At 38.5% G+C, this 13,282-nt stretch overlaps 1 protein-coding gene across 1 annotated transcript in view; it reads left to right on the top strand.

Moving 5' to 3' along the window:
* Window positions 1–13,282, top strand: part of FBN1 (fibrillin 1) — a 158,971-nt gene that overhangs the window by 48,634 nt on the left and 97,055 nt on the right. The window contains exons 7-8 of the mRNA XM_069798288.1: window positions 6,860–7,057; window positions 10,355–10,480. Of these exons, the coding sequence (XP_069654389.1) occupies window positions 6,860–7,057; window positions 10,355–10,480 (324 nt within the window). The remainder of the gene's footprint in view (window positions 1–6,859; window positions 7,058–10,354; window positions 10,481–13,282) is intronic.

Here is a 13,282-nt window from a genome sequence, read left to right as displayed (position 1 = left end):
AAAGTTTTGTTTTCTTTCCATCTGAACACCCTCTGATATCTTTGCCATGTACTTTCCAGCGATGACACATTGGGATCTGACTGGGGTGAGTAATGGTGTCTGGCTGGGGGGAGGAGAGGACAGGGAGTGCTTAACAGTGAGTATTTAAGGAAATGGCCCATGTGGAAAAGAAAGTATTGTGATTGGATGCGTTTATCAACTGGCATTTTGGTGTCACCTGTGGATGGAGAATTATTGTGTCTGAGTTTTTCAATGGTTGGAAGTCCATGCATTGAACTAACATGGGAATGTTGTGTTGTGTGTGTGGTCTTGATTCAGTCTGTGAAGCTAGATGTGCGACGTTACCTATTAGGAAAGACACAGGTAAATAATAGTTATCCCACAGGTTCCTGAGCATGGTCATTCACTTTTCTGACCAGCAGTTAAAAGCCACAAAGTCCTGTATTCAAAACATGATTTCATGATAGCCCACAAGCAACTGAAGTGGACATTTTGCAAGTGAAAATGGAGTTATGAGCGCATTGCCCTTCCCTATTTCTTTGGTACAGTGACACACACAGGTCTGCAATAATCTTTTGGGAAGGGTATGTGTGTAAAGCATTCTGTTTGTTCTCTCTGTCCTTTTCCGGAGATTTTAGTATGTCTGAAAATACCTAGAATCACTTTGAAGGACATTTGGAAATTGAGCCTGAAATGCTAAACCTTTGTGTTCTGCAGCTCTCTGTGTAATGGTGATGCTTACTGCTACAGTCACCTTGGTCATGCCGTGCTCTTGTGTCAGTTCTGAGATTCTATGTAATTCTTTGAATTTTACTGCAAAAATTCTCATTTCAGGCACAGCACATCCTGCCTTCTGAAATGAGGCACATGGTGTTTTTTTCCATCATCTATTGCTACCTCCTCTGAAGAGAGTGAAATGATTGAAGTACAGTGAAACATACAGTGATGGAAGCTGTGTTTTTTCCATTAACAGTATAGTTGTTTGTATAGTTAGAGGTATCATATGGTTTCCAAGCCTATCAAGAAACATGGCCTTCTCAAAGAACTGAAATTTTAAGAGTTGGTGTTTCTTATCACATCTATGCTGCCATTGTGTCACCATTTATTTCAGATTTTAGATCGTAATATCTGATACGCATTTCTTCCATTCCTGGTTTTTAAACTCAGGAAAAGTGATAGGAGTTTTGTTTGTGCTAGCACACCCAAATCAGCTTAGGTAAATATGATTATATGTGCATATTTTTATGTTTCATTTAAGATTTTTCATTCTTGGCTCAGTGAAAGCTAATTTTTTAAAACACTGTCTTTATTCCTGTTCCAAAACCATAATTTGTTTGATGTCATTCTCATATCATTCTTATTGGTGACTTTTGAGTTGATACATTGAGTTGTCTTCTTCCCCATTTAATTTTCCCATATATAAGTGTCTAGCCACTGGACATTTTTGGAAACCCTGTCATCTGTTTTTCTAATCCTAATCCTACTTTTTCTAACCTAAGAGTTGTGTTTAAGGCAAATTTTCCCCCTCTATATCAGAGATGTGATATCTTTTTCTTATATAGATCATTCTCAGCACCTGCCATTCCAGGCCAGGGAAAGACAGAAGCTCGATTTCTCATACTGTTCTGCACTCAACTGCAGAGTGCTGCATTTTAATTATCCAGTCTTTTTTTTCTGCTTGTAACTGCATAGTTACTAGTTCTTTCACCATTTAAAATTCCTGTTTGTACTTTAAGAATGTCATTGAAAAACAGAATTGCTATAAAATTCTTTTTTTCCCATTAGAAATACACATTTTGGATGCCTGAGAAAAAATAATTGAAATTTGCCTGAAGTCGTGTGCCATGTTAAAAGGATTCTGCTACTTGACACTCAGACCGCCAAACTTTTAGCTAGCGTTATTCTTTGGCTGTGTGAGATCAGTTTCCAAAACAGCATTCTCAGGTACAACTGCTTGGGATTCTCTTTTCTGATGGCTGCCCAAGCAGTGGCATGGGCTATCAAGTGCAGTGGGTCACACGTGAGCATTGCTGAGTAGGCTTTGCAGAGACGAGACTGTGTTTCTGCCTTGTGCAGTCTCATTTCCAATGTTCCTCTTTTATCCCTGCCTGGTAAAAAAACCAACCAATCGACCCACCAAACGGCAGGAAAAAAAATACTGCTAGGCAGGAAAGTAAGTTGTAATAAAGATCAGCTTTAAGGTACTCCACTTGCCTTAGAGCCCTTTCTGACCTACCTTTCATTATTTGTATGATAATGGAATATTCCTTTCTTTCCCTTTTCCCCTGTACTAAAGAGAGGGAAAGTTGCCAGTTTGCCTTGCTGAGGGTGGTTTCAGTTACAAGGCAGTCTTGGCTGGATTTGGGGGTTCATGCAGAATTTACCCATGTGAAGTGCTAATAGCTAGAAGGAATGCTTCCTCCCTCCAAGCAACGTTCTGGGTTTGCTGCTCAGCCAGCGTGCAGAACAAGGTACTGTGTCAGCTGTGCATGCTGTGAGCTGAGAACTGGAAAAACAGCACTCATTTTATTGTTATCCATTTCTTTGTGATGACAAGAGATGATGTTTTCCCGTTTTCAGTAACGAGATCTTGATCACGATAAGATAAATGCTGGCTTGCTAAGGTCCCATCCTTCGACCTTTGCACCCATTCAGTTTCCATTTATTTTAACAGGGATGGAGGAGTCTGTCAGCCTCCCTAACAGGTGGTTACGGGTTTGCAAAATCTGGCTGTTAATTTGAAACATCAAGAACTCTTTATAGGAGATTTATAAGGAATGAATCTTGGAGAAAAGAGTGACCAGAATTTCATTCAGCATCCTTGCACTAGCATAATTGTTTAATCTGGGTTCCATTAGTTCAAAAAATTTTTAAACTGTATTGTTACATTAAAACCTATATTGTACATGAAAACAAACAGAGGTTAACATGAACTGAGGGCTTAAGATGTGTATCTGGTGTAGAAATTCTTCATTATCCTGGTGCTTGGAGTCTCTTTGGTGCTGTCCAGCATTACTTGGAACAATTATCATTATTTATTGCTGTGCTTGGTTTTGATCAAAGCCTGCCAGTACTACATATTTCAGCAGCCTCTCTGCTGCTTTAAGGAACATAAAGGATCTTTTGAGAGGATAACTAAAATTATTTGAGGATTGTGGCTGAAACAGGAATGAGCTTTACATCAAAATGCCGTTTGATTCTTTCCTGTGGACTTAATAAGCTGGATTCTTGCATGGTGTAAACCAGCCTCATTCTATTGCCCTCTTGCTTTTTTTGACAGTATATGAACTTAATGTGGGTTTACAGTTTCTGCCATCTTCTCAGTTGTCTGAGGCTGCCTGTGGAATTATTCCTTATCAAAATGCTAAGAAGTATGTGAAGAAGCAGATAAAGTTGTTAGATAACCATGACTAATGTCTTACTGAAGGCTGCTTGCACATGCTGAAATTTACATTAGAAGTGACTTAAAACATTTGAATTATCAGTTGCACATCTTTAAAAAAATCATTTTTCTAAAATAATTTCAAGTCTCAACATTCTTCAGTTAAAATGAAATTACCTCTGGGAAAAAAACCCAAATAAACTGTGTAATAGCTTTTCTGGCTATATTTTTCCCTTTCTCTCTCTTTTCAGCTACTGACTGATCACTTGGAACCTTGTGTTTGAGCTTTACTCATTGAAGTAGTTTGAGTAATCGCAAATGACACGAATGTATAAGGAAACTTTGTTGTTACAAAATGAAGATTGGGGTTTTAAGCTCATATCCCAAATAAGTGCCTCGCAGCATAGGCCCTAGGGTTTACTGCATCTTCTGAAATCAGTGTAATTCATAAAATCAAACACCTTCAAGGAAGATGTTTTAACTTAAGGAAATCTCTTTACATGTGATACCATTCTCTTTTCATTTTGCCATCATGTTAGTGGAATCCTGTTTCCTTCTCATAGGCCTTCATCTTGTAATGTGTCAAAAAATCATAAACTCAATATAAGAATGCTTTAATTTTAGAGCTCTTTTTATTAAGCCTCTATTAAAAAAATGGACTTGAAGTGTGGATTTCTCTGTGGCCCCAGGTCGGTGTGTACATCCAAATGATCTTTTTCTCATGCATTTTCTGACCTTTAGAAGTTTCCATTAAGAACGCAAAAGAAAATCTTACTTGTGAAAAGGTGAAAGATTGTATTTGAAAAAATAGAAAGAAAGCTGTACTCAGCAGAAAACTGAGTATTAAGAATAAAATTTATCAAGACAAAAGATTAGGTGAAAATAAAGCCTATAATTCTCCATACTAAAATGCTATGAACTTGGACAATAACAAATATGAGCTGTATTTGCTTGGTTTTGGGTGCATATTTGACCCTCTTGTTACTGAAACCTTGTGGAAAGATTTGCATGATTATAAAGTTAACTTCATTGGGTTCACCGTATTTCTAAGTCATATTAGCCACTGCTAAGTCATTTATAGCTTGAAAGCAAACAATCGTAAATGCTGATCTATTCATATTCTACCATAAAATACAAGATGGGTTATTCACTGCTGTCTGACGCGTGCTTCCCGCTGCAACAGAGAACAAAACGACTCCTTTTTAAACCATCTATATATAAACGGCATAGGGACAATCAACAATGAGGGACTTCATTCTGAGGAGGTACACTGGAGATTTCCTGTTGCTGACACAAAACTGTGGTGTTTCTAAAGAAATTGTCATCTATTGTTTTAATATTAGGACTTTTAATATTGGGAGTTTTGCATACACTAAAGCATGCATTCTCATTTTGTTCAAGGATGAAGAATCAATCTGGGAACTAAAATTTTTTAATTGATAGGTATAATTGATCATGACTTATTTGTATTCATGTGTTGAAGGAATAGGATAAAGCTGGTAATATTTGGGTTTGTACTACATGCTTCCAAAGCTGCATTTCTACCATGAGAAATGAGAAAGAAGGCAATGTAAGTTTTGACAAAAAAGAAAGCAAGCCTGTCTGACTAGGAAAATGAAAGCAGTTACAAAAATGCTTAAAAATAGGGAAAGAACTTGATAGAAGCTGTAGTGTAGAAAATTAATATCCAAAGTGAAGGGACACAATGAGAAATACCAAGCCAAAAAAAATTAAGGCGATGAAAAGGAATTAATTAACCAAGGGTAAGAGATGTTATCGGAGATTCTGACCCATTTCATGATAAGACTGACAGAATTGCTAGGGAAGAAGAGGGAGAGGCGTTCAGTAAATGTAGCTGTACTGTTTGGAGAGGATAGTACAGAAATTTTATATTTGCAGTCTGATAGCATTTAAGGATGACATTAAACAGCAGTATTTGCATTTACATATTTTTATACAGCTAGTCCAGCTAACCAGCACCAGGGAGATGGAAAAGAGCTAGCTAAAGGGCTCTCATATCATGCAGGCTAATTCTCCATAAATCTGGAAATACAGGACAAATTTCCAGAGGCTGGAAGAAAATTATTGTTGTTCCAATATTTTAAAAGGAAAATAGATGATCTGGGTGATTATAGGTCTGTTAAACATGCAAAAGATAGAATAGCAATTATAGGATGTGATACATAGTTGATGAAGAGTAAATGTTATTTAATGTCATTTAGCACAAGTTTATCAGAAATAGGTCTTTCAAGCTAACTTGATATCCTTTCTGAGAAGATCGTGTTTAATAGATGAAGATAATAGTAACAATATAGCACTACTCTCTAGCTTATAGGACTTCTGTAAGCCATTTTATTTATTATATCTAAGAGTGGCTTGATTAATCAGCAGAATTATAGTGTATGGACACAGCATCTCTGGATTGGAATGAAGATTAGTTAAATGATAGGTTTCAAGGTGCGTCTGGTGTTGGGAGATGGGGCAGGTGGGAAAAGCGTCTGTTCTTATTTCTGCCCTATTTAACACTTTTTATCAATGGTTTAGTGGAAACATTGTTAGCAAAGTTTGGAAGTGGCATGAAATTGGAGGAATTTATAATGTCATGACTATAAGGCAGTGTGGATTACTTAGTGACCTTGGCTGAGGCACCTGGTAGCTATTTCAGTACAGGCAAGCATCAGGTTCATAATTTGTTGGCTATGCTTACAGATGCTGGACTCTGTCCTGGTGCACCATAACAGAAAAAACATTTTAGGGTCACTTGTGAAGAATTAACTGGAGCGTGCACCCCGGATGTACAGGAGACAGCAGGAGCTGGCAGTACCACTGTTTCATTTTTGCCCTTGGAGAATGGAACAAAATAAAGCCTACTAGTATTTTATTAACATCTTAGTTTAATTCTGTCTGTTGGCTAACTGGTCTGTCCTACCATAAACAAATCAAAGCAGATGTGTTCCACATGCCCTCCATTCAGCTGTAGGCAAAGCTTACCCACATATCTGGTACAGCATATGCCTGAATAACAGTGAAAACTGTCCTCAAAAAACTTCCTGCAGTCTGTATTCTCTTCCCTTGAGACTCATTTGAGAATAATTGTGGAAATAAACATATCTGAACTCTTTTATCAGTATTATTTTAATTAATGCACTGACTATTTAAAACAAACTGATGAAAAGACCCCCCAAAGAGTATTACTAGAGGTTAAACCAAGCAGCAAAGGGGACCTGCAGAATCTTAAGTGTTTAATACTCCTGGTAAAATAGTCGCAATGTATTTATAGAGCTGCTTATTTTCAGTGGATTTGAATGAGAAGAAAACTTGAGAAAAATCCTCTGCAGAACACTGCTAAGTAAAATTGATGGGCTGGTGGGCAATTTGTGTGCAGAAGACTTGACTAAATGTGCTGTTTTGCTTTATTATGAGTTTTGTTGTGTATTTTTATTGTGATGCTGATTAGGTTTCCTGTCTTTGGTGCAGATTACAGGACCGGCCCTTGTTTCACTTTGGTAACCAACCAGATGTGCCAGGGACAGCTCAGTGGAATAGTCTGCACAAAAACCCTTTGCTGTGCAACAGTTGGGAGAGCATGGGGCCACCCCTGTGAAATGTGTCCTGCCCAGCCGCATCCCTGCCGCCGAGGCTTCATTCCAAACATTCGAACTGGGGCCTGTCAAGGTAAGTTAGCAGTAAAGCTTCCCCAAAAGCTGCTGAAATTGTTACTGGATTAATCTTAATTGAGTTACACTGCTGTGAATAACCTGTCCTAAGCCATTCTCAGCTATATGTGTGAAGAATGGAAAAACATTGTCAGATGCATTACTTCATGATTCAGTGAGTGCCTGATGTTCAAGTGAGTACATTAGTAACTTAGGTCATGTGAGAGCAGCCAGCATCTTAATGAATTTCTCGCTGCCAGCAGTCCTTTCCCTTGGTTCTGTAATGGTGTTTTTCTGAGTGTACCACTTGATCATTTCTGTGGTGGAATTTACTCTGTTTCAGAAAGCACTCAAAACATGCAAAAATCAATCTGTGGCAATACTGTTCCATTTATCCAGTGTGGGATTTTGTAGCTAAAATTTGTTGATTTTGGATTCATCTTGGGTGTCTTATCTGTCGAGCTACAGTGCTTCAACCTGGAGAAAAGTGCTTGTTGTGCCATTTGAAATGCCCTGTTATATATTTTATACAATTTTGGAAATGCATTTGCATTTGTTTCAAATTGTAAAATCCACCCAGATGTTGCTTACTTCTTTCAGAGCATGCCTTACCATAGAAAGTCCTTACACTGCTTTTGGCTTTTATTCTAATGCTTCCAGCTGTATAAATTCTTTTATTGTCTGGATGTCTGGCAGGAAACAGGAGAAAGTTAACAGGGGCAGCTATGTATTGAACTGATGTGGATTATACATTCCCAGGACCATATCTTTGGGGCTAGTTTATTTCAATCTGTCTAACATTTTCTAATAAGTTACAATATTTTTTAAAATAGGGGAGATAAAGATTATAAATCTATAGGGTAATTTTATTTAATCATGAAATTCCTCTGAAGGACTTCAAGGCATTCCATTGCATTAAAAATGTAGATATCCTCTGTCACACGCCAAGTCCTCGTTGGTGCCTGCAGACAGGCATGATGAACTTCGAGATGGGCATGTTTGTGTATGCCGCATAATGTGCACGTATTTTGACCTCAGCTATTCTGTTCCCTCTCTCACTAAAGGTCAGAACTAAATTGAGCAGAAATCTGTGAGTCGAGGTTCTGGACACTTCTGAAATCTGATGTGCATAAAAATGTGGCCCACACCCCTGAACTCATGCCACACCTAGTTATATCCCTCTTGTTTGTGTCACGGAAAAGCTGCAGTGACCTCTCCAGTGGGTTTGTGCAGTTCAGAATAAGGCTACTTCTGCTTGCTGCGCATTTCTTAGCATGCAGCTACATTTATGCTAATCTTTATGTGGTGCCAACACAGTTTTGGCCCTATGTGTTTAACTTGTACTTTCCAGTTTTCCCTTCTCTTGTAATGTGTTCATAATTTCAACAGATCTGCTATGGAACCACATATTAGCTTTATTTTTCATGCAATTGTAGTAAATCCAGTCTTTTTGAAATCAGATAACATCCATTCAGACTGAAGACATTTCATGGATTTCACATCCATATGCAATCTAAATAAAGGAAAGCAGGTTAAATAAAATCCAGGTTCTCTGAAGAGAAAAAGGAACTGTTATTATTGTGTGGAGAAGTCAGAAAAAATAAAACGGAGGGGAGGGCAAGTTTATTTTAAAAAGTAAATAGAATATCACTGCCCACAGTTTGACTTTGGCTGAAAGTTAAATTAATATCACAGCTGAGATTTTTTAAAGATACAAAGGAGGAAAATGAAAGCCAAAAGGTGGGATTTTGGAACAGACATCGTGACTCAGGAGCATGGCTTCTATTTTTTTAATCATTTTTTTTAAAGTCAGTACAGTGCCATGAATTCTGGCTGATTATTGTTAAAGCACAGCATATCGCTGTAGCTCAAGTCCCAGCAGCGATGTGGCTGTGTTGAGGGTGCTGAGGCTGTGCTAGTTCTCTGTGCCTCCCAGCACAGCAGTTAGCTCAGGTACAGCACTGCTCTGGCTCTGCTGCTGCACCCCCCCGACCCAGTTCAGTCGGCCCAGGGATCTTTACTTAACGCTCTGCAATGTGGTACAGATATGCCCCTTGGCGTTCCTGAAACTTCCTACTTGTGGCTCCCAGGGAAATTGCCTCTTGGCCTTTTGTACAGACATAATACTTTGCTTTTCAGACTACAAGACACATTACAGCTGGCTCTCTGGGATTTATAAAGGGAGATTTGAAGGCGTCATCTCCTTCAGCTTGCGTCCCTGCATTGAAACCGATCCTAGTGTGAAGCCCAAGAATTCAAGAAACCAGGTTTTACCAGCAGCAGCTGGTACTCCTTGGGGAGATGGGGGAAGCGCAGGCGTTTGGGTTGGAGAGTGGCGAGTGCTCTGTTTGCTTCTGAAGGACAGGGAGCAGTGGACACAGGGCAGCCCCTGGGGACTGTGAGCCAGACCTCCACTGTCTCCTATTGCAAGGCCACTCCTCCTCCTCTAGTCTCTTTTCTCTAGCTGTTACTAAGCTGTAGTAACACTTTCGCAGCTAAGCGACGATACACGTGTGCTAAAATAGCTGTGAGGCCAAAACCTGGGGCCAATTGAAAATGTTTGTCTTGAGCTTCCTACCTAGCCTGTGATACCATCTTTATTGTTTTGTTTTCTTGAGTGAAAAAAATTAAAAGCAAAGAGAGAGAAATAAAGGGGAAAAAAACCTTCCAAATTTATGAATGTCTAAGCAGGTCATTAATAATTCCTCCTGAGACATTACTTATGGCTATGAAACTTCTTGAGTCAAATCCTAACTGCAGCCTAAGCTCATTGGTGCTGATCTTACTGGAGTGATGAGTTAATAATTTCCATCAGTAATGACTATGCCATTCCCCTTGCCTCTCCATGAGGCTGTCTCCATGCACATTGCACACTGTTCCTCCGTGGCTCCTCCATCTCTGTGCTGGTGGGCTATGCACTGTATGGAGTTGCCAAGATTTTCCAAGGGGCAAGTGATTTTGGGTGCCCAGCTTCAGATTCTTCAAAGGAACCTGGGTTTTGGCAGGCAGTGTTCTCTGCACACCATTCCCCAGATGTTTTGGAAAAACAAAGCAATAGCAGTTAGATGTTTAATGTCTGTAACAATAATAACCATGCAATTTCTTGCAGAAAATATTTAGAGTACTGTACTTAATCATACTTTGCATAGAGTAATTACAAAATTAGTGTCTGTCTTCGCAAGCAAGTACCATAATATTATGATGGGTGAAGAATGGATTTAGGCATATTTACTTTAATTTCTGTGTAGACAAATTATTATGGCTGTTCCTGAGAAATGAATTAAAAGTGGGTGTTTTTTCCTTTTTTGTATGATAGATGTGGATGAATGCCAGGCCATCCCTGGGATCTGTCAAGGGGGAAATTGCATTAATACTGTTGGATCTTTTGAGTGCAAATGCCCAGCTGGACACAAGTTTAATGAAGTGACACAAAAATGCGATGGTAAGAACTTTTAGAACTTACTGAAAGTAAAGGGGGAAAAGTTGTCTTTTGGGGGCCAACTTTGTTTAGAAGTTTGTAACAAACTTTCCAGTATCTTCTGCCTTGAATATGCAAATAGCTTTCTTCACAACAAATAGGAATAATGGTCCTTTCTCCTTCTAAACCAGAGAATCTTAAATACTGGCCCTGCAGCTTTTTCCAGCCTTTTATTCATGTAACATTTTACAGACTTAAGGTACATCTGAAACAAATTAAACTTTAGAACTAAAAATACTTTTTAACCGATATGTTGCTTTAGAAATGCTTGAGGCACATGTCTCTGTGTGGATCTTTTAACCAAAAAGTGTATATGACTGGAAGGTTCAACACATTCCCGCCTACTCAGGTAAACTGTATTTAACATTAATGGGAGTTCAACACTGCTGAGTGAAGACTGCAGGACTGTGTTAAAATCTCATTCTTAGAGTTGCAGATGTTAAAAAAGGACGAACATTTTATCTTTCCTTATTGGTCATCCTATTTTGGAAGTACAGCAGGTGCTAGATACTAGTGTGGAAATTTGCAGTGCATGATTATGGAATCTTGCTAGTTTTTAACTGTGATTGATAGTATTTTTTCTCTCTATAATATAATAATCAGGCATAGAAGTCTCCTTTGCTTTAAGAGAATTTTTGATGCATAAGGAGCATAGTACTAAAATGTGTCAGTTGCACAATTTTGATTCATCTTCTTTACAGTGAAGTCCAGGTAATGTTTGAACTCTTACAACTGATTCTTTCAATCATCAGACTAAAATTAAATTAATTTGAGCAGACAAGTTGCATAAGTGGTTAGTGATTTTGGAGTGCCAACTTTCAATATCATAAAAGTGTGTGACTTTGAGAGTAAGGTGTGCATCCACCACCCTTTCTTGCATCAGGTGCCTTTAAAGAAGCACTCAAAATTTTTTAGTCGTTTTGGAAGAATTATGACTTACTCTTTCAAAAGAAAAATCCCTATTTCAAGCAAAACTTCATAATTTAATTGCAGGTTAGGGAAAGCAATTTCAGAAGAGTTTGTACACAGCATGGTTTTCCTATTGATTGCCAATGGTTTTGGCAGAAGGTAACCCACATTTAGGGTAGAACAACATTGCAAGTGTTTCCTTCTGTGGATGAAGTACCAAGAACATGGTGAATAGGAAAGACTGAACATGTGCCTTGTTAAGTATTAGTACTTGAAAAACTGAGAACTGTAGGCTTGCATAGGCTGCATTGTATAAACATTCCTATGGTATTTTTCGATTGCTGAATCATGTAAAAAAACCCAAACAAAAAACCCAACCAAAAAAACCCCAAAACCAAACCCCAAACAACAATCACCTTCAGACCCTGCACTTGGTAATAGTTGAGGGACTGGACCCAAGAGCCTGGAATAGCTTGTTTCATTCCCAAATCCTGCCACAAATTTCCTGCCCCATCTTGTGAAATCCCTTTGGAGTGATCACCTGGCTGCAAAGATAGAATGAAGTTTTCTTTCTTCAATGTCATACTTGTAAATTTTTGAACCTCAGCAGACAGAGACTTACTTTCAGTACATCTTCATATTGCATGTACCAAGCAATTTTAATTAAAGCTGTGTAGGTATTAATACAATTCAAAGAATTAAAAGTAGCACCCTTATACCAGCAGCACGAAATAGGATAGTGATTCAACAGTTAAGAGCATAGTCATATAACAACAGAATATCCATTCTGCTTTTTTAAATTATCCTTTTGAGTTTTCAGTTGAAATCTCCAATATAAGACAAGGTATTGGCCCATAGTAATTAACTGTAATTAATTCTAATACATAATAATTAACATCTGATCATGTGCTTGTTTTAACTTCCTATCCAGCAAGTAAGACTTCTGGCAGCTGTAATGTGTCCTTGGTTACTGATTTAGTAGAACTGGGAGCTACCTGCTGAATTACAAGTACTGTTTTTTCAGAGGGGCCCCATTAAAGTAAGATCATGATAGAAATCATCAGGTGCAGTGAGACAACCTAACAAGATGGGAAATGAGGTGTGTTGGCCAAAGTTCTCTTTATTAGCATAGCTGGTGGAAAACTGTATTTTAAAAGTGTTACGTTATTTCACTGCTTCATATTACCATTCCTCTTCCAGTTGTATTAACGCTGAGGTAAATACTTTTTTGTGGTGACTGGGGGGAGTAATTTTTCCTGGAGTGACATTTAGGTCTGTGAGTACTTCGAGTATACTTACCTTTATAAAACTCGCCTACGTAACAATGACAATGTTGCTTATATGAATGTCAACACTAACATAAATAGTGAAATACTGTTTGGGTTAGGCTTAACCCTAAAATAAAGAATGATGATTTTGCTTTTGAAAAGATCGGAGTCCATATAAACAGTGGCAACACTGACTGTAAGATAAACATTGGTGAATTTGAGTCAGAAAATGCTTGAATGTGATCCATTTACGACTGCATTTTTCTCTGTTAATTAAGGGCTTTATTCAGACCAAAATTCAATTTCCACATTTTTTGTCACTGAGACTTTTGGGACTCCTGTGGAGTATAATCCTGAAGCAGAAGCCAGAAGTCTCTTAGCAGTGCTCCCGGGGCACTCGGACTTGAGGCTTTGGCAACACCCTCAAAGTAGCACTGAACAAAAAATCACACCCCTCTCACACACCCAAGCGAGGAATGTGACCCACATCACGACAGCTAGCAAGATGCTCGGGAAGAATGTGTGCATAGGGGGCCCAAGGCCTGCACCGCTTAGGGTGGGTTGGTCTGCAAGGTCTGGTTGTCTGTAT

This window comes from Haliaeetus albicilla, chromosome 12 (genome assembly GCF_947461875.1).
Source record: "Haliaeetus albicilla chromosome 12, bHalAlb1.1, whole genome shotgun sequence".
Classification (NCBI taxonomy): Eukaryota; Metazoa; Chordata; class Aves; order Accipitriformes; family Accipitridae; genus Haliaeetus; species Haliaeetus albicilla.
Note: the sequence above shows the minus strand (reverse complement) of the source record. Positions and strands in the feature narration are given on the sequence as shown.